The following is a 23,515-nucleotide window of genomic DNA, read 5'->3' as shown; positions in this document are numbered from 1 at the left end:
TCTTTTTTTCCCTGATTAACCAATAAGAGCAGTTTGAACCCCGGTCCCGCCCCTTTCCCAGTGCTGTCAAACAGGGGGCGTGGTCCTGTTCTCTCCAGCTGAACCCTAGGAGAGGTCAGGTTAAACCTCATCTATCCACACGCGTAAAGTTTGGAGTTACTTTGTTAGAAGATATGGCGACGCCACTTACTGACCACGAGAAGAGGAAACAGATCAGCGTGCGCGGCATCGCGGGACTGGGCGATGTGGCCGAGATCAAGAAGAGCTTCAACAGGCATCTGCACTTCACCCTGGTCAAGGATCGCAACGTCGCCACCCCGAGAGATTACTACTTCGCCCTGGCGCACACGGTCCGGGACCACCTGGTCGGACGATGGATACGCACGCAGCAGTATTACTACGAGAAGGATCCAAAGGTAGGACACTTGGATAGGTAGGACACTTGGATAGGTAGCGTTACGCATGATCCAGGAAATGACGACTTCTCTGTATTACTTCATGTGGCCCAGCTGAAAAGGTTACTTTCAAATTATTACATTTCAAGTTCCTTTTTAATTTTGCATGCACTGTTTGTTAGATTATACTCGTTCCGTGTCAGCCGAGGCCTCTAAACTTGCAAGCTCATGATCAACCACTTCCTATCCGCGCAATCAGCCGTCAACAGTCTGCACACACAACCAAGACACCATAGATGCCCGTCAGATAAGAGGTACCAGTGTTGAGTGTCCAGAATTCTGTCTGTCCCAGTGAGGGCTGTGATGTTCAATGTGGAGTAGAGGACTAGGGTGATATCTCATGGACTAGGGTGATATCTCATGGACTAGGGTGATATCTCATTAGAGGACTAGGGGGATATCTCATTAGAGGACTAGGGTGATATCTCATGGACTAGGGTGATATCTCATTAGAGGACTAGGGTGATATCTCATGGACTAGGGTGATATCTCATGGACTAGGGTGATATCTCATGGACTAGGGTGATATCTCATGGACTAGGGTGATATCTCATTAGAGGACTAGGGTGATATCTCATGGACTAGGGTGATATCTCATGGACTAGGGTGATATCTCAGTAGAGGACTAGGGTGATATCTCATGGACTAGGGTGGTATCTCATGGACTAGGGTGATATCTCATGGACTAGGGTGATATCTCATGGACTAGGGTGATATCTCATTAGAGGACTAGGGTGATATCTCATGGACTAGGGTGATATCTCATTAGAGGACTAGGTTGATATCTCATTAGAGGACTAGGGTGATATCTCATTAGAGGACTAGGGTGATATCTCATGGACTAGGGTGATATCTCATGGACTAGGGTGATATCTCAGTAGAGGACTAGGGTGATATCTCATGGACTAGGGTGGTATCTCATGGACTAGGGTGATATCTCATGGACTAGGGTGATATCTCATGGACTAGGGTGATATCTCATTAGAGGACTAGGGTGATATCTCATGGACTAGGGTGATATCTCATTAGAGGACTAGGTTGATATCTCATTAGAGGACTAGGGTGATATCTCATTAGAGGACTAGGGTGATATCTCATGGACTAGGGTGATATCTCATGGACTAGGGTGATATCTCAGTAGTGGACTAGGGTGATATCTCATGGACTAGGGTGATATCTCATGGACTAGGGGGATATCTCATTAGAGGACTAGGGTGATATCTCATGGACTAGGGTGATATCTCATGGACTAGGGTGATATCTCATGGACTAGGGTGATATCTCATGGACTAGGGGGATATCTCATTAGAGGACTAGGGTGATATCTCATGGACTAGGGTGATATCTCATGGACGAGGGTGATATCTCATTAGAGGACTAGGGGGATATCTCATGGACTAGGGTGATATCTCATTAGAGGACTAGGGTGATATCTCATGGACTAGGGTGATATCTCATTAGTGGACTAGGGTGATATCTCATTAGAGGACTAGGGTGATATCTCATTAGAGGACTAGGGTGATATCTCATTAGAGGACTAGGGTGATATCTCATTAGAGGACTAGGGTGATATCTCATTAGAGGACGAGGGTGATATCTCATTAGAGGACGAGGGTGATATCTCATTAGAGGACTAGGGTGATATCTCATGGACTAGGGTGATATCTCATTAGAGGACTAGGGTGATATCTCATGGACTAGGGTGATGTCTCATTAGAGGACGAGGGTGATATCTCATTAGAGGACTAGGGTGATATCTCATTAGAGGACGAGGGTGATATCTCATTAGAGGACGAGGGTGATATCTCATTAGAGGACGAGGGTGATATCTCATTAGTGGACTAGGGTGATATCTCATGGACTAGGGTGATATCTCATTAGAGGACTAGGGTGATATCTCATGAGAGTACTAGGGTGATATCTCATTAGAGTACTAGGGTGATATCTCGTTAGAGGACTAGGGTGATATCTCAGTAGAAGACTAGGGTGATATCTCAGCTTTTCCACCTTAGCGGCACTCAAAGCGCTTTACAATGGCCTCTCATTCACCCATTCACACACACACTCACACACCAATGGCGGTAGCTGCCATGCAAGGTGCCAACCTGCTCATTGGGAGCAATTTGGCGTTAGGTGTCTTCCTCAAGGACACTTCGACATGTGGACAGTCGGAGCTGGGATTCGAACCGCCGACCCTTCGATCATTGAACCACCCGCTCTACCAACTGAGCTACAGCCGCCCCCAAGTACCGTCTGAAACCCCTGGATGTTCTGTTGTGTTCTTCAGAGGATCCACTACCTGTCGCTGGAGTTCTACATGGGCCGGACCCTACAGAACACCATGATCAACCTGGGCCTGCAGAACGCCTGTGACGAAGCCATCTACCAGGTACACCCGCGTGTGGTCATGGCAACGCTAGGAAGGGGTGTGGCTTTACCACACTGATGCATGTTTTCGAAGGCTTTGCTTCGTGTTACTGGAGCTCTGAAGAGGGACTTGGAGTCATAATAGTAGCCTTCCATCATGATGGTGTCCATGGCAAGTTGCTGAGGGTTCCTCAGCGAGCCTGCCTCTCACAGTATCTGCTTATCTCCTGGCCGCCCCTACGTTCACATTAAACACATGTGATCTGCTAAACAACATGGCGGTTGTAGCACTGCATCTATGCAACGTTGGAACAGTACAACCTTCGTTTAAACCGATTTCTGAATCCTGAAAGAGTGAGGTCCCAGATAGCAAGCGGATCTGGGCCATATACAGGCCAGATCTGGCCCTTGTGGCTTAGCCTCTCATTCACCCATTCACACACACATTCACACACCAATGGCGGTAGCTGCCGTGCAAGGTGCTAACCTGCTCATTGGGAGCAATTTGGGGTTAGGTGTCTTGCTCAAGGCAATGACTAAGAATAATGTTTGTGGTTTCCTCATTGTTCTGCATTACAACACAAACCATCCAGGAAGCCTTATTCACTCCAAACCTATTAATACATCCATGCTCCAAACGCAGTGAGATCAGAGGTGATGTAACATCTTCTCTCACAGGACACACTGACAGACAGGAATGTACTGGGATACATTGGTGCTTTCTGTACTACAGAATTTCAAACCCAGAAAACTGAATTTAAATGTGAGGGATGCTCAACATGCGTAGATCTTCTAGAAAATCTAAAAAATCCCTTGTATCTCTACAACAACAGTAACCCTAGTTCAGGCATTCCCAAACTGTGAGGCGGGCCTCCCCTGGGGGGCCCCAAAGAAATTCAGGGGAGGCGCGGAGGGATGGTAAGAAAAAAAAAAAAAAAAGGAAAAACATGTTTTTTATTTTTAAAATGTCGGCTTTTTGTGAATGAAACGGGATTTTAAAGGTCAGAAGAAAATAAATAATGGGAGAGATGTATACTAAATGTGTGGATAGTGCAGAGAGAGCCTCCCCCCGCAGGCATGAATGTATTGTGTGAAAACGTCATAACGTTAACTAGCAACAGGTGCCACCGAGCTAACTAAGCTGTGTAACGTTATGGGCTAGCTAACGCTGCCTTGCAAAATGGACACATTTGGGGGGTTGGGGGGGCGCGGGTGTGTCACTGTTTTCAGAGGGGAGGCCCACATTGATGGAGTTTGGGAACCCATGCCCTAGGTCATCTCAAGCTCCCGATGGTCTCTTAATGGCTTTGTGTTCAGATGTTTTCAGCCATGTTGTGTCTGTCTAGCTGGGTCTGGATCTGGAGGAGCTGGAGGAGATCGAGGAGGACGCGGGACTGGGGAACGGAGGACTGGGCCGCCTCGCTGGTGAGATGTCAAACACACGCACGCACACACACACACACACACTCACTCACTCACTCACTCACACACTCACTCACACTCCGTGATGACAGAGCAGGTGAGAGCCCTGACTGGCGGTGTGGATGTGAAAAAAACGATCCGACATACAAACCGATCGTTTGATCGGGTCTGGTAGGTACCAACGCTCCAGTCCAACAGAGACGAGATGCATGGTGGAAGTTTACCAATAATGGCTTTGAAAATAAACAAAAATGTATCTATTACAGGGTTTTATTCTTATTTAGTCTTATTTTTCCTGCTTTTTGTTCATTTTATGTCGATTTTTCTGTGAAGCACTCTGTGCTTGTGCATTTATTTGTATGAATGTCTGCTCGTCTCTAGCGTGTTTCCTGGACTCCATGGCAACGCTGGGCCTGGCCGCCTATGGTTACGGCATCCGCTATGAGTTTGGCATCTTCAACCAGAAGATCTCTAACGGCTGGCAGGTACACACACACACGCGCACACACAAACACACCACACCACACCATACACACACACACACACACACACACACAAAAGCTCTCCAGTGGATGGCCGGTGAGGGATGTTGCTCCATCATTAACACCCCTGACCCCTGACCCTAACATAAACAGTGTTAATGAGTCACTCATTCTCCCCTCAGGTGGAGGAGGCAGATGATTGGCTGCGCTATGGTAACCCCTGGGAGAAGGCACGCCCAGAGTACATGCTGCCCGTCCACTTCTACGGCCGAGTGGAGCAAACCGCCCAGGGAGCCAGGTGGCTGGACACCCAGGTCAGTACACACACACACACACACACACACACACATGCATACACACACACACACACACACACACAACATACACACACACACACATACACACACAACATACACACACACACACACACACACACACACATATACACACACACACACACATACACACACAACATACACACACTCACAACACATACACATACACACACACACACACACACACCTATACACACACACACACACGCAACACACACACACACACACATATACACACACACATACACACACACACACACACACATACACAACACACACACACACACACACACACACACATACACACACAACATACACACACACAACATACACACACCACATAAGCACATACACATACCACACCGCACACACACACACACACACACACACACACACACACACACACAGACACCACATCGACTGAACACACGTGTCAGAAACCTCTGTGATTGTCTCAGCCCGTCTCTACCCGCCTGCAGTGAACGTGTTGTTGTTTGTTTGTTGTTGTTTACCAGGTGATCCTGGCCATGCCCTACGACACCCCTGTGCCTGGATACAAGAACAACACGGTTAACACCATGAGACTGTGGTCCGCCAAGGCGCCCAACGACTTCAACCTGCAGGACTGTATGTGACCATGTCAATACACTAACACTTCAACATGTAGCACTGTGTGTGTCCATGTCAATTCGCCTTATTCACCTGGCAGCCATATTGGTCAGTCTGGGGTGCAGATGCGGAAGTGCCCGTTGACTTCAATGTTAAAAGTTCACTGTAAAAACACCACTTCAAGAACCAAAATAGTCAAAATAACAGGCTGAATACACTATCGGGGTTACAAACTCATCATTACCAGACTCTGATTGTTTTTCACTGCTGTTGTTTTCGCGTTTGGAAATACATGGAGGTGAATGAGCCATAGTGAGCCGTCAGCTGTATTCACTCCCATGTATTTCCAAACGCGAAAACAACGGCAGTGAAAAACAATCAGAGTCTGGTAATGATGAGTTTGTAACCCCGATAGTGTATTCAGTCTGTTATTTTGACTATTTTGGTTCTTGAAGTGGTGTTTTTATAGTGAACTTTTAACATTGAAGTCAACGGGCACTTCCGCATCCGCACCCCTCATTACGTCAGACTGACCAATATGGCAGCTGAGGTGAATAAGGTGAATACACTAACCACTTCAACATGCAGGACTGTGTGTGACCATGTCAATACACTAACCACTTGACTACTGCACACTATTTAGAGTGCAGGGCTACCAAAGAGTACAAGTGTGCTTGTAAACGGGAGTCAAATGACGTTTAGAAAGATAAATAATAGCAATACTGAAAATGCTGAAACTGACAACAATAGCGACATCGTGTGTACTAAGTGCTATGTCAATTACAGTTGACAATGGCATCTCGTTATCACAAATTCATCAGGAAAAAATGCCTGTGTAGATTCCGACGCTGGCTGAGAGGCCGGCTGGGTTCATGTTTACCAGGTAGGCGTTTAATGGCCTTTATTTAAACAGGGTAGTCTATGGGTAAATGGTCTGCACTTATATAGTGCTTTTCCACCTTAGCGGCACTCAAAGCGCTTTACAATGGCCTCTCATTCACCCATTCACACACACATTCACACACCAATGGCGGTAGCTGCCATGCAAGGTGCTAACCTGCTCATTGGGAGCAATTTGGGGTTAGGTGTCTTGCTCAAGGACACTTCGACATGTAGACAGTCGGAGCTGGGATTCGAACCGCTAACCCTTCGATCACTGAACGACCCGCTCTACCAACTGAGCTACAGCCGCTCCCAAGACCTAGATCTCTTTGACAAACGTTCCAGTGAACATGGATGGTTTTAATATGATCCTGTGTCTCTTGCCTTGTGAAGTCAACGTTGGAGATTACATCGAAGCGGTTCTGGATCGGAACCTGGCAGAGAACATCTCCAGAGTCCTCTACCCAAACGACAATGTGAGTTTGTGTGATTATGATACTTATGGATGGAATGTGTTTTTTGAGAGGGAGGGAGGGAGAGAGACAGAGATAGAGAGGGAGGGAGAGAGACAGAGATAGAGAGAGACAGAGATAGAGAGAGAGGGAGAGACAGAGAGAGAGGGAGGGAGAGAGACGGAGATAGAGAGAGAGATAGAGAGGGAGGGAGAGAGACAGATAGAGAGGGAGGAAGTGAGAGAGAGAGGGAGGGAGAGAGACAGAGATAGAGAGGGAGGGAGAGAGACAGAGAGAGAGCGAGAGAGAGAGAGAGAGAGAGAGCGAGAGAGAGCATTCACATGGTCACATGGTCACATGGGTCTGGCACATTCTTTTCAGCCGTGACCTAATAAGGACATCAGAGCCGTGTGGTGTTGGACACACTTCTTACTCCAACACACACACACACACACACACACACACAAAATCACACACACACACACACACACACACAAAATCACACATACACACACACATACACACACACACACACACAGCAACAGTTAAACCTAACACAACAGACACACGTACACACATAGAAACACAAAAAACATTCACTCTACATGCAACTGAGTGAAACGTGGAGAAACTGGTGAAACTCAGCCTCCCAAGCGGGAGACCCAGGTTCTAATCCCGCCCTGGGCATGCTGAGGCAGATGGGTTCTAATCCCGCACTGGGCATGTTGAGGCAGATGGGTTCTAATCCCGCCCTGGGCATATTGAGGCAGATGGGTTCTAATCCCACCAGGGCATGGGTTCTAATCCCGTCCTGGGAATGCTGAGGCAGATGGGTTCTAATCCCGCCCTGGGCATATTGAGGCAGATGGGTTCTAATCCCACCCTGGGCATGGGTTCTAATCCCGCCCTGGGAATGCTGAGGCAGATGGGTTCTAATCCCGCCCTGGGCATGCTGAGGCAGATGGGTTCTAATCCCGCCAAATGGGTTCTAATCCCGCCCTGGGCACGCTGAGGCAGATGGGTTCTAATCCCGCCCTGGGCACGCTGAGGCAGATGGGTTCTAATCCCACCCTGGGCATGGGTTCTAATCCTGCCCTGGGCACGCTGAGGCAGATGGGTTCTAATCCCACCCTGGGCATGCTGAGGCAGATGGGTTCTAATCCCGCCCTGGGCACGCTGAGGCAGATGGGTTCTAATCCCACCCTGGGCACGCTGAGGCAGATGGGTTCTAATCCCGCCCTGGGCACGCTGAGGCAGATGGGTTCTAATCCCGCCCTGGGGATGCTGAGTCAGATGGGTTCTAATCCCACCCTGGGGATGCGGAGGCAGATGGGTTACACACACAGTCAGACTCACATGTAACATGAAGCACATCAGCTGTTGTGTGTGGATGAGGAAATCCTCGGTCACTCTATCTCCTCAGTGGGGAATGTACTGCACTGTTGGGGTGTGTGTGTGTGTGTGTATTGTTAGGTTCAACTGTTGGTGTGTGTGTATGTACTGCGTTAGGTTTAACTGTTGATGTGTGTGTGTGTGTGTATTATGTTAGGTTTAACTGTTGATGTGTGGTTAAACTGTGTGTGTGTGCGTGTGTGTGTGTGTGTGTGTGTGTGTGTGTGTGTGTGTGTGTGTGTGTGTGTGCAGTTCTTCGAGGGTAAGGAGCTGCGTCTGAAGCAGGAGTACTTCGTGGTCGCCGCCACGCTCCAGGACATCATCCGCCGCTTCAAGTCCTCCAAGTTCGGCTGCCGAGACCCGGTCAGAACGTCCTTCGAGACCTTCCCAGAGAAGGTGAGACCCCTGACCCCTAACCCTGACCCCTAACCCTGACCAGTAAACTGGGGTTCGCCCAAAAGCGTCCTCGTTTGAAAAGCCGTTGAAATGACGGCGTTAGGCTGAGCCGAACCTACAGTCAGCCTGAAGGTGATGGAGGGCGTTGTCAATCAATCAATCAATCAATCAACCAATCAATCAATCAATCAATCAATCAACCAATCAATCAATCAAAGCTTTATTTGTATATAAATACCGCTGTCGGTGTCTGTCCCCTCGGTGGACAGGTGGCCCTCCAGCTGAACGACACCCACCCGGCGCTCGCCATCCCCGAGCTCATGAGGATCCTGCTGGACGTGGAGAAGCTGGACTGGGACAAGGTGAGACGCGCCGCGCCGCCCGGGACGCACAGAGATGTTGGGGCTGAGTGTTGGTCTGTGTTGAGGTAGGGCTGAGTGTTGGGCTGTGTTGAGGGAGGGCTGAGTGTAGGGCAGAGTGTTGGGCAGAGTGTTGGGCTGTGTTGAGGTAGAGCAGAGTGTTGGTCTGTGTTGAGGTAAGGCAGAGTGTTGAGCTGTGTTGAGGTAGGACTGAGTGTTGGGCTGAGTGTGGGGCTGTGTTGAGGTAGGGCAGAGTGTTGGGCTGTGTTGAGGTAGGGCAGAGTGTTGGGCTGTGTTGAGGTAGGGCAGAGTGTTGGGCTGTGTTGAGGTAGGGCAGAGTGTTGGGCTGTGTTGAGGTAGGACTGAGTGTTGGGCTGAGTGTGGGGCTGTGTTGAGGTAGGGCAGAGTGTTGGGCTGTGTTGAGGTAGGGCAGAGTGTTGGGCTGTGTTGAGGTAAGGCAGAGTGTGGGGCTGTGTTGAGGTAGGGTAGAGTGTTGGGCTGTGTTGAGGTAGGGCTGAGTGTTGGGCTGTGTTGAGGTAGGGCTGAGTGTTGGGCTGTGTTGAGGTTGGGCAGAGTGTTGGTCTGTGTTGAGGTAAGGCAGAGTGTTGGGCTGTGTTGAGGTAGAGCGTAGTGTTGGGCTGTGTTGAGGTAATCGTAGAAATCGGTCGGAGTGGAAGCAACGTGAGACCGATCTCACCGGAGTGTAACGAGGTTAACGATGTTGTCTGATATCAGGCTACTGCAGCTTGTAAATAGACATGTCCTCACACGTGTCCTGTGTCCCCTGCTGTGTCCCCTGCTGTGTCCCCTGCTGTGGTCAGGCGTGGGAGGTGACCGTCCAGACCTGCGCCTACACCAACCACACCGTGCTGCCCGAGGCGCTGGAGCGCTGGCCCGTCCACATGTTTGAGACGCTGCTGCCTAGACACCTGCAGATCATCTACGAGATCAACCACCGCCACCTGCAGGTAATCATAATAATAATAATAATAATAATAATTCATTATATTTATAAAGCACTTTACATTGAGAGACAATCGCAAAATGCTGACAGAACAGAAGTTTTGATAGATCAGTTAAAACTACAAATTCTTCCTGTGTGACATCACTTCCCTGTCCTCTTCATCCTGAAACTATGTCACTTCCTTTTTCACGTTATAACCTATCGACCTCGTCCCCAAGTGACTCACTCAGCCTGGATTCACTTCCTGTGCTTGAGTCCGACTTGCAAATCGTAACAGAATAAAACTATCGTCTTTTGTTTGAAACCAGCTTGAATCGACCACATCGCGTGTTCTTTGAAATCTAAACTAAACCAAGTAAGATTTTTAATTTACAGACTCCCGGTTGCTTCTTAAACAGCGCAGCGTCGTATGTTCTGGGGGTAGATCGCCGTTCTCCGGTACCGGCCTGGTTCTGTGCCGTGTTCTGACGTTCTCGCTCCTCCCACTCTTGTGTGTCAGAGGATAGCCGCCATGTTCCCCGACGACCACGATCGCCAGAGGAGGATGTCCCTGATCGAGGAGGGCGACCCCAAGAGGATCAACATGGCCCACCTGTGCGTGGTGGGCTCGCACGCCGTCAACGGCGTGGCACGCATACACTCCGATATCGTCAAGAGCACCGTGTGAGTGTCCCACGCCTGAGGGTTGAATCGTTCGCTCGCTCGGACCTCAGTTCTATACACAAGTGAATGCTTTGCATAGTTATGCATGGATGTTGATGTTTTAACACTAACGTGAGACGCAGCGACAGGGAAACGAGAACCTGGTCTCAGCGCAGAGTTCGGTTCTCTGGGTAGACTGGGAACCAGCGGATATGTTCCTGTTTTTTTTAAATGGAACGTTGTTCTTCTGGTGGCAGGTTTAAGGACTTCTACGAGGTGGATCCTGAGAAGTTCCAGAACAAGACCAACGGGATCACGCCGCGCCGCTGGCTGGTGCTGTGTAACCCAGGCCTGGCCGACATCATCGCTGAGGTACGGCACACCCGCAGCTAACCCTAACCCTAACCCTGACCCTAACCCTGACCCTAACCCTAACACACGCCGCATTATTTTGATGGTTTCATCATCACGTCTTTTCTGACCGTAGAGAATTGGAGAAGATTTCTTGACGGACCTCTTCCAGCTGAGGAAACTTCTGGACTTCACAGACGACGATGCTTTCATTCGTGATGTGGCGAAGGTCAAACAGGTACTGATGTCACTTACTCCTCCCCATGTCTCTCTAACTCCTCCCCCTCCTCCCCCTGTCACTCTAACTCCTCCCCCTGTCACTCTAACTCCTCCCCGTGTCACTAACTCCTCCCCCTGTCACTCTAACTCCTCCCCCTGTCACTAACTCCTCCCCCTGTCACTCTAACTCAACTCCCCATGTCGAGCAGCTATCTCTTTCAGTCTGACTCTGCGAGATCATTCACACTCAATTCAGTGTCTTCCCCCTGTTACCATGGTTGTAGGAGAACAAGCAGAAGTTTGCAGCCTACCTGGAGAACGATTACAACGTCAAGATCAACCCAGAGTCCATCTTTGACATCCAGGTGAAGAGGATCCACGAGTACAAGAGACAGCTGCTCAACTGCCTGCACATCATCACCTTCTATAACCGTAAGACCTCATTATCACCTTCTATAACAGTAAGACCTCATTATCACCTTCTATAACCGTATCATCACCTTCTATAACAGTAAGACCTCATTATCACCTTCTATAACCGTATCATCACCTTCTATAACAGTAAGACCTCATTATCACCTTCTATAACAGTAAGACCTCATTATCACCTTCTATAACCGTAAGACCTCATTATCACCTATAACAGTAAGACCTCATTATCACCTTCTATAACCGTAAGACCTCATTATCACCTTCTATACCCGTAAGACCTCATTATCACCTATAACAGTAAGACCTCATCACCACCTTCTATAACCGTAAGACCTCATTATCACCTTCTATAACCGTAAGACCTCATTATCACCTTCTATACCCGTAAGACCTCATTATCACCTTCTATAACAGTAAGACCTCATTATCACCTTCTATAACAGTAAGACCTCATTATCACCTATAACAGTAAGACCTCATTATCACCTTCTATAACAGTAAGACCTCATTATCACCTTCTATAACCGTAAGACCTCATTATCACCTTCTATAACAGTAAGACCTCATTATCACCTTCTATAACAGTAAGACCTCATTATCACCTATAACAGTAAGACCTCATTATCACCTTCTATAACAGTAAGACCTCATTATCACCTTCTATAACAGTAAGACCTCATTATCACCTTCTATAACAGTAAGACCTCATCACCACCTTCTATAACAGTAAGAACACATCACCTTCTATAACAGTAAGACCTCATTATCACCTTCTATAACAGTAAGACCTCATCACCACCTTCTATAACAGTAAGAACTCTATCACCTTCTATAACAGTAAGACCTCATCACCCCCTTCTATAACAGTATGAACTCATTATCACCTTCTATAACAGTAAGACCTCATTATCACCTTCTATAACAGTAAGACCTCTATCACCTTCTATAACAGTGAGACCTCATTATCACCTTCTATAACCGTAAGACCTCATTATCACCTTCTATAACAGTAAGACCTCATTATCACCTTCTATAACCGTAAGACCTCATCATCACCTTCTATAACCGTAAGACCTCTATCACCTTCTATAACCGTAAGACCTCATCATCACCTTCTATAACAGTAAGACCTCATTATCACCTTCTATAACAGTAAGACCTCATTATCACCTTCTATAACAGTAAGACCTCATTATCACCTTCTATAACCGTATAATCACCTTCTATAACAGTAAGACCTCATTATCACCTTCTATAACAGTAAGACCTCATTATCACCTTCTATAACAGTAAGACCTCATTATCACCTTCTATAACCGTATAATCACCTTCTATAACAGTAAGACCTCATTATCACCTTCTATAACAGTAAGACCTCATCACGTGTCTCGGGGGTTGAGTGCTGCCCCCTTCCTGTGACCCTCTGAACTACTGGGACTGAGACGGGAAGAAGCTCAACACCGCAACGTTGGATTTGAAACGAAAGGAGATGTGATCGTAGATTGTTCTCTGTTTTCTGTGCAGGAATTAAGAAGGAACCCAACAAGCAGTTTGTTCCAAGGACCGTGATGATCGGAGGGAAGGTAACATTTCACTTTAGAAGATCATCATGAATATGAGTTCATTAGTTATCAGTCCGTTATCAGTCCATTATCAGTCCGTTATCAGTCCATTATCAGTCCATTATCAGTCCATTATCAGTCCATTATCAGTCCATTATCAGTTCATTCAGTCCATTATCAGTCCATTATCAGTCCATTATCAGTTCATTCAGTCCATTATCAGTCCATTATCCGTTCATTATCCGTTCATTATCCGTTCATTATCCGTTCATTATGACTCAATTATCAGTTCATTATCAGTTCACTAGTTATGATTATCCCTTGTCTGACCATGTCTTTTGTTCCCAGGCTGCACCTGGCTACCACATGGCCAAGTTGATCATCAAGCTGATCACGTCAGTCGGTCAGGTGGTCAACCACGACCCCGTGGTGGGAGACAGGCTGAAGGTCATCTACCTGGAGAACTACAGGGTCTCCCTGGCAGAGAAAGGTAGGAGGCAGGGACAGGAAGTAGGAGGCGGGGACAGGAAGTAGGCCTGGCTCTCACTAGCCCGCCCATAATGCTCTAGTACTTCAGTACCACCTCACACCGGACAGTTAGGCCTGAATCTGGATTCATGAGGTTGAGAAGCTGCTGAATCTGGATTCATGTTGTTGAGAAGCTGCTGAATCTGGATTCATGTTGTTGAGAAGCTGCTGAATCTGGATTCATGATGTTGAGAAGCTGCTGAATCTGGATTCATGATGTTGAGAAGCTGCTGAATCTGGATTCATGATGTTGAGAAGCTGCTGAATCTGGATTCATGATGTTGAGAAGCTGCTGAATCTGGATTCATGATGTTGAGAAGCTGATGTGCAGGTTTAGGGTTCTGTGTGGTGGAGACGATGTAGATATTTATACTGTCTGTCTGTCTGTCTGTCTGTCTGTCTGTCTGTCTGTCTGTCTGTCTGTCTGTCTGTCTGTCTGCATGTAAGGTACGCACATATATGTGTGTATGTGTGTGTGTGTGTGTGTGTGTATCCCCCCCCAGGATTATTAAACCCAAACAACGCAAAGTGTCACCCGAAGCATAAATGTCGAGCGTCACTTCTTTTTTTTTTGTCGAGCGACACTTTTCAAGAAGCATAAATGAGGCTTTAAAGTTCATCTCTCATCGATGTCCACAGGATGCTCAAGTCCTGTCTGAGCTCCTCTAGGTCCAATGTTTTCCATGTATTCTGTTGTTGTTGTCGTCGTTGTTGTTGAGCTCCCTCCTCTCCGCCGTGTCCCAGTGATCCCCGCGGCCGACCTATCGGAGCAGATCTCCACGGCGGGCACGGAGGCGTCGGGCACGGGGAACATGAAGTTCATGCTGAACGGCGCCCTGACCATCGGCACCATGGACGGCGCCAACGTGGAGATGGCGGAGGAGGCCGGCGAGGAGAACCTCTTCATCTTCGGGATGAGGGTGGACGACGTGGCGGCCATGGATGAGAAGGGGTGAGGGATGATCACAATGCTTTACAATGGCCTCTCATTCACACACACACCAATGGCGGCAGCTGCCATGCAAGGTGCTAGCCTGCTCATTGGGAGCAATTTGGGGTTAGGTGACTTGCACAAGGACACTTTGACATGGGATTCGAACCGCCGACCCTATGATCATTGGTCGACCCGCTCTACCTCCTGAGCTATACAGTAACTATATTCCTATTGTGGAACCAAACAAGAGATGGTGTCCATATCAATAGCCATGTTTCCATCCACACGTTTTATGCGAATTAAGTTATATCGAATTAAAAATGCCTTATGGAAACAGTAAAATTAGATTACAAGTCATGAAAATCTACAAAAGTTTGTACTGTCGATCTCATCGGATTTTCTCTTGTTCGATAAAAGTCTTTTGTGATAAATGCTTTATCCGATTTAAAGCTCTAGATGGAAACGCACGTTCGCCGGCTTTATTCGCATTCATATTTTTAGCGATCCTCACACAATTCGATTGACAAGTGGATGGAAACATGGCTACTGACTTCATGCCTACATACAGGCTACAGACGGACTGTCTATGTCATTCGCATTAGCTTAGAAAACGACCCTTATATTGATCGTATCCTTCCTAGCTGTTAAATTAAGGTAGTGAATAACTGTGAAACCCGCAGCTACGACGCCAGGGAGTTCTACGAGCGTCTGCCCGAGCTGAAGCAGGCGATGGACCAGATCCAGATGGGCTACTTCAGCCCCGCCGAACCCGAGCTCTTCAAGGACGTGGTCGACATGCTGATGAACCACGACCGGTAATCAACCAGCTGATTCACCACAGCACTGTGACCCCTGACCCCTGACCCCTGACCTAGCGCTGCTACAAGCACATATGTGTCACTGTGATCGGTGTTGTCTTTTTAAGATATTTTACATTTTTTATCATATTTACATTGCTTATCAACTGATTCGTCATTTTGTGAGCTTTAGTAAACGACCGCCTTGCTTTGTTATGACCTGGTCCTCTCTCCTCACACCTCAGGTTCAAAGTGTTTGCTGATTACGAGGCCTACATCAAGTGCCAAGATCGCGTCAGTGAGCTCTATAAGGTGGGTAACAGACCTGGCCCCTGTACTACGAAGCTAGTTCAGCAAATACACGATAAATTTTCGCTAGCTCGCTCGAGTAAACAACCGCAATCACGGATAAACGGTACCACGACGGTGGCTATCAACTCGATAAGTGTACCCAGCTGGGTTATTCCTCCTGGCGCTTTGAGGAACCACTAGGGGGCGCTGTCTGACTGTACTGCCCTGCGTCAGCCTGCAATCCCAACACTGTTCTTCAGCCTGCGATCCCAACACTCATCACACACCAGGTCCATCACACACCAGGTCCATCACACACCAGGTCTATGACACACCAGGTCTTATCACACACCAGGTCCATCACACACCTGGTCTCATCACACACCAGGTCTCATCACACACCAGGTCTATCACACACCAGGTCTATCACACACCAGGTCCATCACACACCAGGTCTATCACACACCTCTTCAAGAAGTACTTCCACAATCCTCCCTCTTAAGCACTTATTGTATTTTTATTTTGCAATTCTTCCACTTTGCCTTCAGCACTAGATGATGCTCTTAATCACATGTTTAGAAAGGAGATGCACTTGTGAGTTCTGGTAAGTAGCAGTAAATTGGCTTTGCCTACATTAGATGCTATTATTGTTAATTATTGACAATTATTCAAGTATTGACAATTAATTATTGTCTCTTTGGATAAAAGCGTCAGCTAAATGACTTAATGTGCTGACGAGAGACATGCGAGAGACATGTGTCTCCGTGTAAAATATGATGGACCGTCTCGTCCCTTCTAGAACCCTAAGGAGTGGACCAAGACCGTGATCCGCAACATCGCTGGTTCCGGCAAGTTCTCCAGCGACCGGACCATCTCGGAGTACGCCCGGGATATCTGGGGGGTGGAGCCGTCCGACGTGAAGATCCCGCCCCCCAACGAGCCCCCCATCGAAGCCAGCCAATGAGGAGGCAGGAACGCAGAATTATGTTTAACCTCTGAATTCTTTCCTCTGGGTTAAGGCTTAACTCACTGGCCGCACGCACACACACACACACACACACACACACACACACGCACACACACACACACACACACACACACACACACAAAGGGAGCTTTTTTTTGAAACTTGTCTGCTTTGCTTCACTCCTCCTGGTTAAGTAACTTTAACGTTTGATGTCATTATGTCTTTAATTTTGCAGTAACTCAGTTTAACGCTGTTTAAACCAAAACACAAAGCTACCCTTACTACTCACTACTTGGATCATGCATGTTCATCCCTGTTTTCTGGTCAGTCGTTTTTCTCATCCCGGACGAGACTCATTTGACAGTACACTAAAGTTTTCATCTATGTTGGTTCCTGGTTCTGATCAGTGGACCAGTATTAGACCAGAAGGCCTCTCTCATGATGTCACTAACGCCGTCTGTGATTAAATCTTCCATGTGATGGAATCGTTTTATACATTTATACTGTAAAGGGAATGGGATTATTTAGAGTTATAAAGACAACTCTGGTGTCGAATGTCCCGTGTTGGAAGACCGTCCTGAAACAGAATCCTGCACTTTATCCACAGACGGCCTTGGATCAGCGGCATCCCATGATGCCTTGTTTCACGTGTGAACGGAGATGCGTTTTACCTGTATGCACCTAATCCATATTTCAGTGTGTCACTTTGCTTTACTTGAATATGATGTTAGTTCTACTTAAACATGTCCCCTCTGCTTTGGGAAGGTTGCTGTCTCCTTCAGCAGAACATACTACTGTAGTTGACTGTTTGGTTTGGTGTCGTCAATGATGTCGATTAATAAAGACTTCCTCACTTGAGAGGATCAATGAACGGTCCACCGAGAGATCATGTTGTCGTGAATTCAGCCGGTGGTTGTTGGCAGGCGCGGATCTAGTTAGTGAAAATTAAACTTTAAACATATTTTATTTTTATTTTATTATAAAAAATATGTATTTTCATGAATCTGACTGGGTGGGCCAGCTGTCAATCTGGGCGGGCCTAGGCCCACCCAGGCCCACCCAGATTGACAGCTGGCCCACCCAGTCAGATTCATGAAAATACATATTTTTTTTATAATAAAATAAAAATAAAATATTTTTTAAAGTTTAATTTTCACTAACTACCTTGAATGTGAATAGTTTTGTCTTGGAAATGATTAAAAGTATGTATTAATACTAATAATATTCAACTTCCTCTCTTACGTTTACATTGCGTCAACCGTCTTTTTCGTACTGCGTAAGTGAACGTGACCTGATTGGCGCCGGCGGTATGACGGTATGACGTCTAAACAGCTCACATTGACCCGCTTTCTTCAAAAGCCACGTCTGGAAGAGAAGGACAGTTTGGACCAGGCCTTGTCCAGAAACATATTGAAGATATAGTTAACCCTAACCCTAACCCTAAACATAACTTCAACTAACCCTAACCCTTCAACATCTCGTGAGTGTAACGCTAACGTGAGCATACAAGCTGACCCCAGCAAACACGCAACGTCAGGGAGACGTTCAGATCACGTCTTAATAACGTCCCAGTCCAGAACCCCGTTTGTACGTCTGCTGGACCCCTCAATATTCACACGTCTGGCTTGGACCCCTCTAAGACGTCTGTGGACGTGCAGAACGGGTCCAATATCTGAACGTAAAAAAAAAACATTCACTCTGGCTCCTAATTGGATGTCTATGGACGTCCGAAAAAGTCAAAAAAGACATCTAAAAGACGTCTTTTAGACGTGTCTTTGCTCAGTGGGGAAGAGGAAGTTCCACCGAAGCGACCCTCACTGCCACCGGCTTCTGAAGAGCTAACTGGTCCTGGACCAGGTCTAACTGGTAGGCTAGACCTGGACCAGGTCTAACTGGTAGGCTAGTCCTGGACCAGGTCTAACTGGTAGGCTAGACCTGGACCAGGTCTAACTGGTAGGCTAGACCTGGACCAGGTCTAACTGGTAGGCTAGACCTGGACCAGGTCTAACTGGTAGGCTAGACCTGGACCAGGTCTAACTGGTAGGCTAGACCTGGACCAGGTCTAACTGGTAGGCTAGACCTGGACCAGGTCTAACTGGTAGGCTAGACCTGGACCAGGTCTAACTGGTAGGCTAGACCTGGACCAGGTCTAACTGGTAGGCTAGACCTGGACCAGGTCTAACTGGTAGGCCAGACCTGGACCAGGTCTAACTGGTAGGCCAGACCTGGACCAGGTCTAACTGGTAACTCCTACACCGTCAGAGACTTTCCTCCGCAACAAACCGGATCAAGACCCGCCTGAGATCATCCATGTTGACCGGACGCTTGAACAACCTGACGCTTCTGTCGTTTGAAAGAGAACTAACAGAGACATGGGATCATGACCACATCATCAGTCTCTTCAATTCAAAACCCAGACGACTCCGCCTTGTATAACCAACCGATAAGGTAGGCCATCATCATCATCATCAGCATCATCATCATCATCATCATCATCATGATGAAGGTAGGCCATGGTTTCATATTTGAGTCTGGCCCGCCGTGGCATGTGTGTTTATGATTGCAGGCACCCTCTGTGAGCGAGGGACTTCTGAATTGTGACAGGCTACTGTAGGCTATTGGCTATTTAATTTGTGTTTGTATGATGACAGCCCGCCGTGGCATGCAAGTTTATGATTAGGAAGCCTCTGATAAGCGAGGGAGTTATTTAATTGTGGTTGTATCCCTGTCAGTGCACTAACGAGGGTTATGCAACATTTGTTATTATCGCGAGATGTTCCATCCATTCATCTGGCTGCTCATACATAGGTCTAAAACGTGCGGTGATGAGTTTCACTCAGGCCTACCCACATTTTTCCAGGCCTACCCATCAGCCACTTTCTGTATCCGCCACTGGTTGTTGGGCAGGTGAGTCCTGGACATCGGGCTCTCTTCCCTCCGGGTCGACCAGCTGCTCCAACAGAACGGCGCCACACCCAGACGAGCACGGTTCTGCTTAGCTGGACCATCCCATGACCCGACACTCCCAGACAAGCATGGTTCTGCTTAACTGGACCATACCATGACCCAACACAACCTCAAATGCATGTTTTGTGTACAGCTGACATCAGCTACTTTTCTCACAAAACAACATTTCTCATCCCCAAAAAGGAAATGTGGTCCTCATAAGAAGCAAACTCAGACAACTACATCATTCGGTCTGAATGAGAACAGCTTGAGAAAACATTTTACATGAACATAAGGGACATCATTTGGGAGTTACAGTAGTACTGTACATTGGGATTCAGATGCAAACGTTGTTTTAGGAAGCTGACTTTAAGCGAACAGTGACGCCAGATCAAAAGAAGAACAGCTTCCTGCCGACCGACCTGGTCGGAGTTCAGTGTACTGGCCTGAGCACACTACTGGCCTGAGCACACTACTGGCCTGAGCACACTACTAGCCTAAGGACACTTCTCAGAGACCAGACTGGAAATAATCACACTGACCAGCCCAAAATCAATAACACTTTCAAAAAATGTTTATTTAATTCAAGCTAAAAAAAAAAAAAATCTCAAACAGACGTTAAAACAAGCCCAATTTCACATCCGAGATAGATGATTGTGACACACATAATGTAAAAACACAATAATGGAGAATGCCCAGGTTTGACATATTCACAAAACGGCCCGGACATGTGAGCTGTGTGTGTCAATGACCCCTTGTCTGTGTTGATGACCACTTGTGTGTGTCGATGACCCCTTGTGTGTGTGTTGACCCCGTGTGTGTGTTGATGACCCCTCGTGTGTGTGTGTTGATGACCCCTTGTGTGTGTTGATGCCCCCTTGTGTGTGTTGATGACCCCGTGGAAGAACGATGACATATGGTTGTGTCCGTCCTGAGGGGGAGGGGCCGGGGGAGGGGCCAGGGGAGGGGCCAGTACAGTCCATCTCCCTCTCCTCCATCGCTGCCCCCCCACCCTCCAGGGAGGTGACTGGTCCAGGGAGGTGACTGATCTCTCTCTCTCTGGGCCAGTGTTCCAGTCGGTCTTGCTGTGGTCTCTCTCTGGGCTGGTGTCCCGGTCTCTCTTGCAGGTCAGTGAGTGTCAGAGGGAATGATAGATAAAGGAATGCCGTGTCCTCAGTCCATGCGTGTTCATGTATGTGAGTTCCAGTGATCTGATGGGATCCAAACACTCGCTTCGTGAATCATACAGTGTTGCGTCGGAGAACGTCTGAGAACGTGTGTATATCAGTGTGTGTTATGTATGTGTGTCAGTGTGTGATATTTGTGTGTGTGTGTGAGAGAGAGGAGAGGGGTGGACAGGCACAACTGTTCATGTCACCTATTCATGAGACGTGCCCAGGAAGTCACTGTAAAAGAGAGAGAAAAACGACAGTTATACAACCCTCCTGATGTCATTAACACACAACGTGTGTTCAGTACCTGAGGATGTTGAGCTGGTCTGACTAGTTGTGGTCTGACTGGTTGTGGTCTGACTGGTTCTGGTCTGACTGGTTCTGGTCTGACTGGTTCTGTACCTGAGGATGTTAAGCTGGTCTGACTGGTTGTGGTCTGACTGGTTCTGGTCTGACTGGTTCTGGTCAGACTGGTTGTGGTCTGACTGGCTCTGGTCTGCCTGGTTCTGGTCTGACTGGTTCAGTACCTGAGGATGTGGGGCAGCTCTGGGCTGCGGTAGATGAACTTGTGCTTGTAGCCCAGGGAGGCGGGGAAGGAGATGAACTGGACCTTGTGTCCGTTGAGGCTCCTTGACTGAGCCGCCATGTGGTACAGCTGAGGACGAGCAAGAGGATGAACGTTATCAACACTGGAGCTCCGGGGAACAGCTCCGTGTTCAGACTGTACTGCACCAGAGCAAGGTTATAATAGTTTTGCTTTTTTCATTCGTTTTTATTTTTATATCGTTTTAACTTTTTGTTTTCAATTTCAGTTTAGTTTTGATTAGTTTTAAAGCAGGTTTGCTAGTTTAGTTTATTTTTTATTTTTTGAAAATGCTTAGTTTTAGTTTAGTTTTTATTAGTTTCAGTATTAGTTTTAGTTTTATTCTTCTGTGCTAGCCTGGTGAGACCATCCTGATCTCGTGAGCTCACGTTGTTTCACTCCGTGTGAAACAAACCATCTGGCGCACGTCAGGTTCCTTCTGCGCAGGGACACAGCTAAAGAACATGGAGGATAGATTTCATATCCACCCAAAATACTAGGCTTACGTATGAAATGAAAAAGACTAAAACTAAGGATATTTTCTCAATAATTGTAGTTTATTTTAGTTAGTTTTGTAAACACACAATTAGGTTTTAGTTAGTTATCGTTTTTTTGTCTAGTTTTTATTTTTATTTCAGTTAACTAAAATGTTTTTTCACACCTAGTTTTCGTTTTTTAGTTAGTTTTCGTTAACTATAATAACCTTGCACCTGAGACAGGGCTAAGGTTTGGATGATAATATTCACCAGTGAAACCAGTAGCGACGTGTTTGCGATTAAAGTAAAACAGAAGAACGGATTTCTGCCGAAGGTAGTTTCCCCTCAGTAGCTTCACACATCCGACAGGAAGTGAAATCAAACAGTCATTATTTAAGTTGAACGGCCTCAGACACATGAAAACAAACAGTCATTATTTAAGTTGAACAGTACAACAGCACTGCACTGTCGTTCGATATTTGAAGGGAGATAAATGCCCAAAAGAAAAATGTCCGCCTACCTTCTTTCCCAGATGAAAGGGTACGACGGTGTCATCCTCGGCATGGAGGATGAGCACGGGACAGGACATGTGGTTCACACTAGAGAGAACAGAACAGGACAGGACATGTGGTTGTATGGTTGTCCTCATGTGGTTGTACTCAATTTTAATATTATTTTATTCTTTTTTTTTTATTCTTCTGTTTCTTATTTTCTATTTCTCTTTTACCATATATGGTCCGTCCTGTTCTATTTTCTTATTATACTTTTCTGAATACCAACTAATAAACTATGTTTTTACTTATTGTGTAAAAAACTGTGCTACATTTGCTTGTATGAACATGTGCTGACTTTGACCTCTTTGTGTCTCTGTGAACTCTGTAACATGGTGTTGGAGAGTCACACTGACCCAACAGGTCAGGTCTCTCTCAGGTCTCTCAACAGGTCAGGTCAGGTCACCCTAACCCTGCACACAACCCAGGACCTCCCTCTGAATCTACCATCATCCAACCCAGAACCTTCTGCTCTGAATCTACCATCATCCAACCCAGAACCTCCCTCTTCTCTGAATCTACCATCATCCAACCCAGAACCTTCTGCTCTGAATCTACCATCATCCAACCCAGAACCTCCCTCTTCTCTGAATCTACCATCATCCAACCCAGAACCTCCCTCTTCTCTGAATCTACCATCATCCAACCCAGGACCTTCTGCTCTGAATCTACCATCATCCAACCCAGGACCTCCCTCTGCTCTGAATCTACCATCATCCAACCCAGGACCTCCCTCTACTCTGAATCTACCATCATCCAACCCAGGACCTTCTGAATCTACCATCATCCAACCCAAAACCTTCTGAATCTACCATCATCCAACCTAGAACCTTCTGAATCTACCATCATCCAACCCAGAACCTTCTGAATCTACCATCATCCAACCCAGAACCTTCTGAATCTACCATCATCCAACCCAGAACCTCCCTCTGCCCTGAATCTACCATCA

At 47.0% G+C, this 23,515-nt stretch overlaps 2 protein-coding genes across 3 annotated transcripts in view; one reads left to right on the top strand and one right to left on the bottom strand.

Moving 5' to 3' along the window:
• Positions 1-128: 128 nt before the first annotated feature.
• pygb (phosphorylase, glycogen; brain) lies at positions 129-17,670 on the top strand. The gene is made up of 20 exons (XM_084460878.1): positions 129-416; positions 2,743-2,844; positions 4,169-4,247; positions 4,626-4,729; positions 4,909-5,040; positions 5,577-5,688; positions 6,946-7,028; positions 8,649-8,792; positions 9,062-9,154; positions 9,973-10,119; positions 10,615-10,778; positions 11,015-11,129; positions 11,245-11,346; positions 11,612-11,759; positions 13,284-13,342; positions 13,670-13,811; positions 14,594-14,801; positions 15,464-15,598; positions 15,826-15,892; positions 16,671-17,670. Exons 1-20 carry the CDS (start codon positions 174-176, stop codon positions 16,833-16,835), a joined length of 2,544 nt encoding a protein of 847 aa, XP_084317004.1. The 5' UTR covers positions 129-173; the 3' UTR covers positions 16,836-17,670.
• Positions 17,671-20,340: 2,670 nt separating this feature from the next.
• Positions 20,341-23,515, bottom strand: part of abhd12 (abhydrolase domain containing 12, lysophospholipase) — a 16,852-nt gene continuing 13,677 nt past the window's right edge. For both annotated transcript variants that reach the window (XM_084460856.1, XM_084460855.1), the window contains 3 exons: positions 22,536-22,614; positions 21,484-21,611; positions 20,341-21,190 (listed from right to left, as the gene is read on the bottom strand). In XM_084460856.1, coding sequence (XP_084316982.1) covers positions 21,163-21,190; positions 21,484-21,611; positions 22,536-22,614 — 235 coding nt within the window. In that variant the 3' untranslated portion in view covers positions 20,341-21,162. The remainder of the gene's footprint in view (positions 21,191-21,483; positions 21,612-22,535; positions 22,615-23,515) is intronic.

The sequence above is a fragment of the Borostomias antarcticus genome, assembly GCF_949987555.1.
Source record: "Borostomias antarcticus genome assembly, chromosome: 34".
In the NCBI taxonomy this organism is placed as follows: domain Eukaryota; kingdom Metazoa; phylum Chordata; class Actinopteri; order Stomiiformes; family Stomiidae; genus Borostomias; species Borostomias antarcticus.
Note: the sequence above shows the minus strand (reverse complement) of the source record. Positions and strands in the feature narration are given on the sequence as shown.

Bases quoted from the DNA above. Each gene is read 5' to 3' on its own strand.
- pygb (XM_084460878.1), top strand. From the start codon at position 174: ATGGCGACGCCACTTACTGACCACGAGAAGAGGAAACAGATCAGCGTG. The intron at 7,029-8,648 runs GTGAGTTTGTGT...GTGTGTGTGCAG, and splicing joins TCCTCTACCCAAACGACAAT to TTCTTCGAGGGTAAGGAGCT. The intron at 15,893-16,670 runs GTGGGTAACAGA...CGTCCCTTCTAG, and splicing joins GCGTCAGTGAGCTCTATAAG to AACCCTAAGGAGTGGACCAA.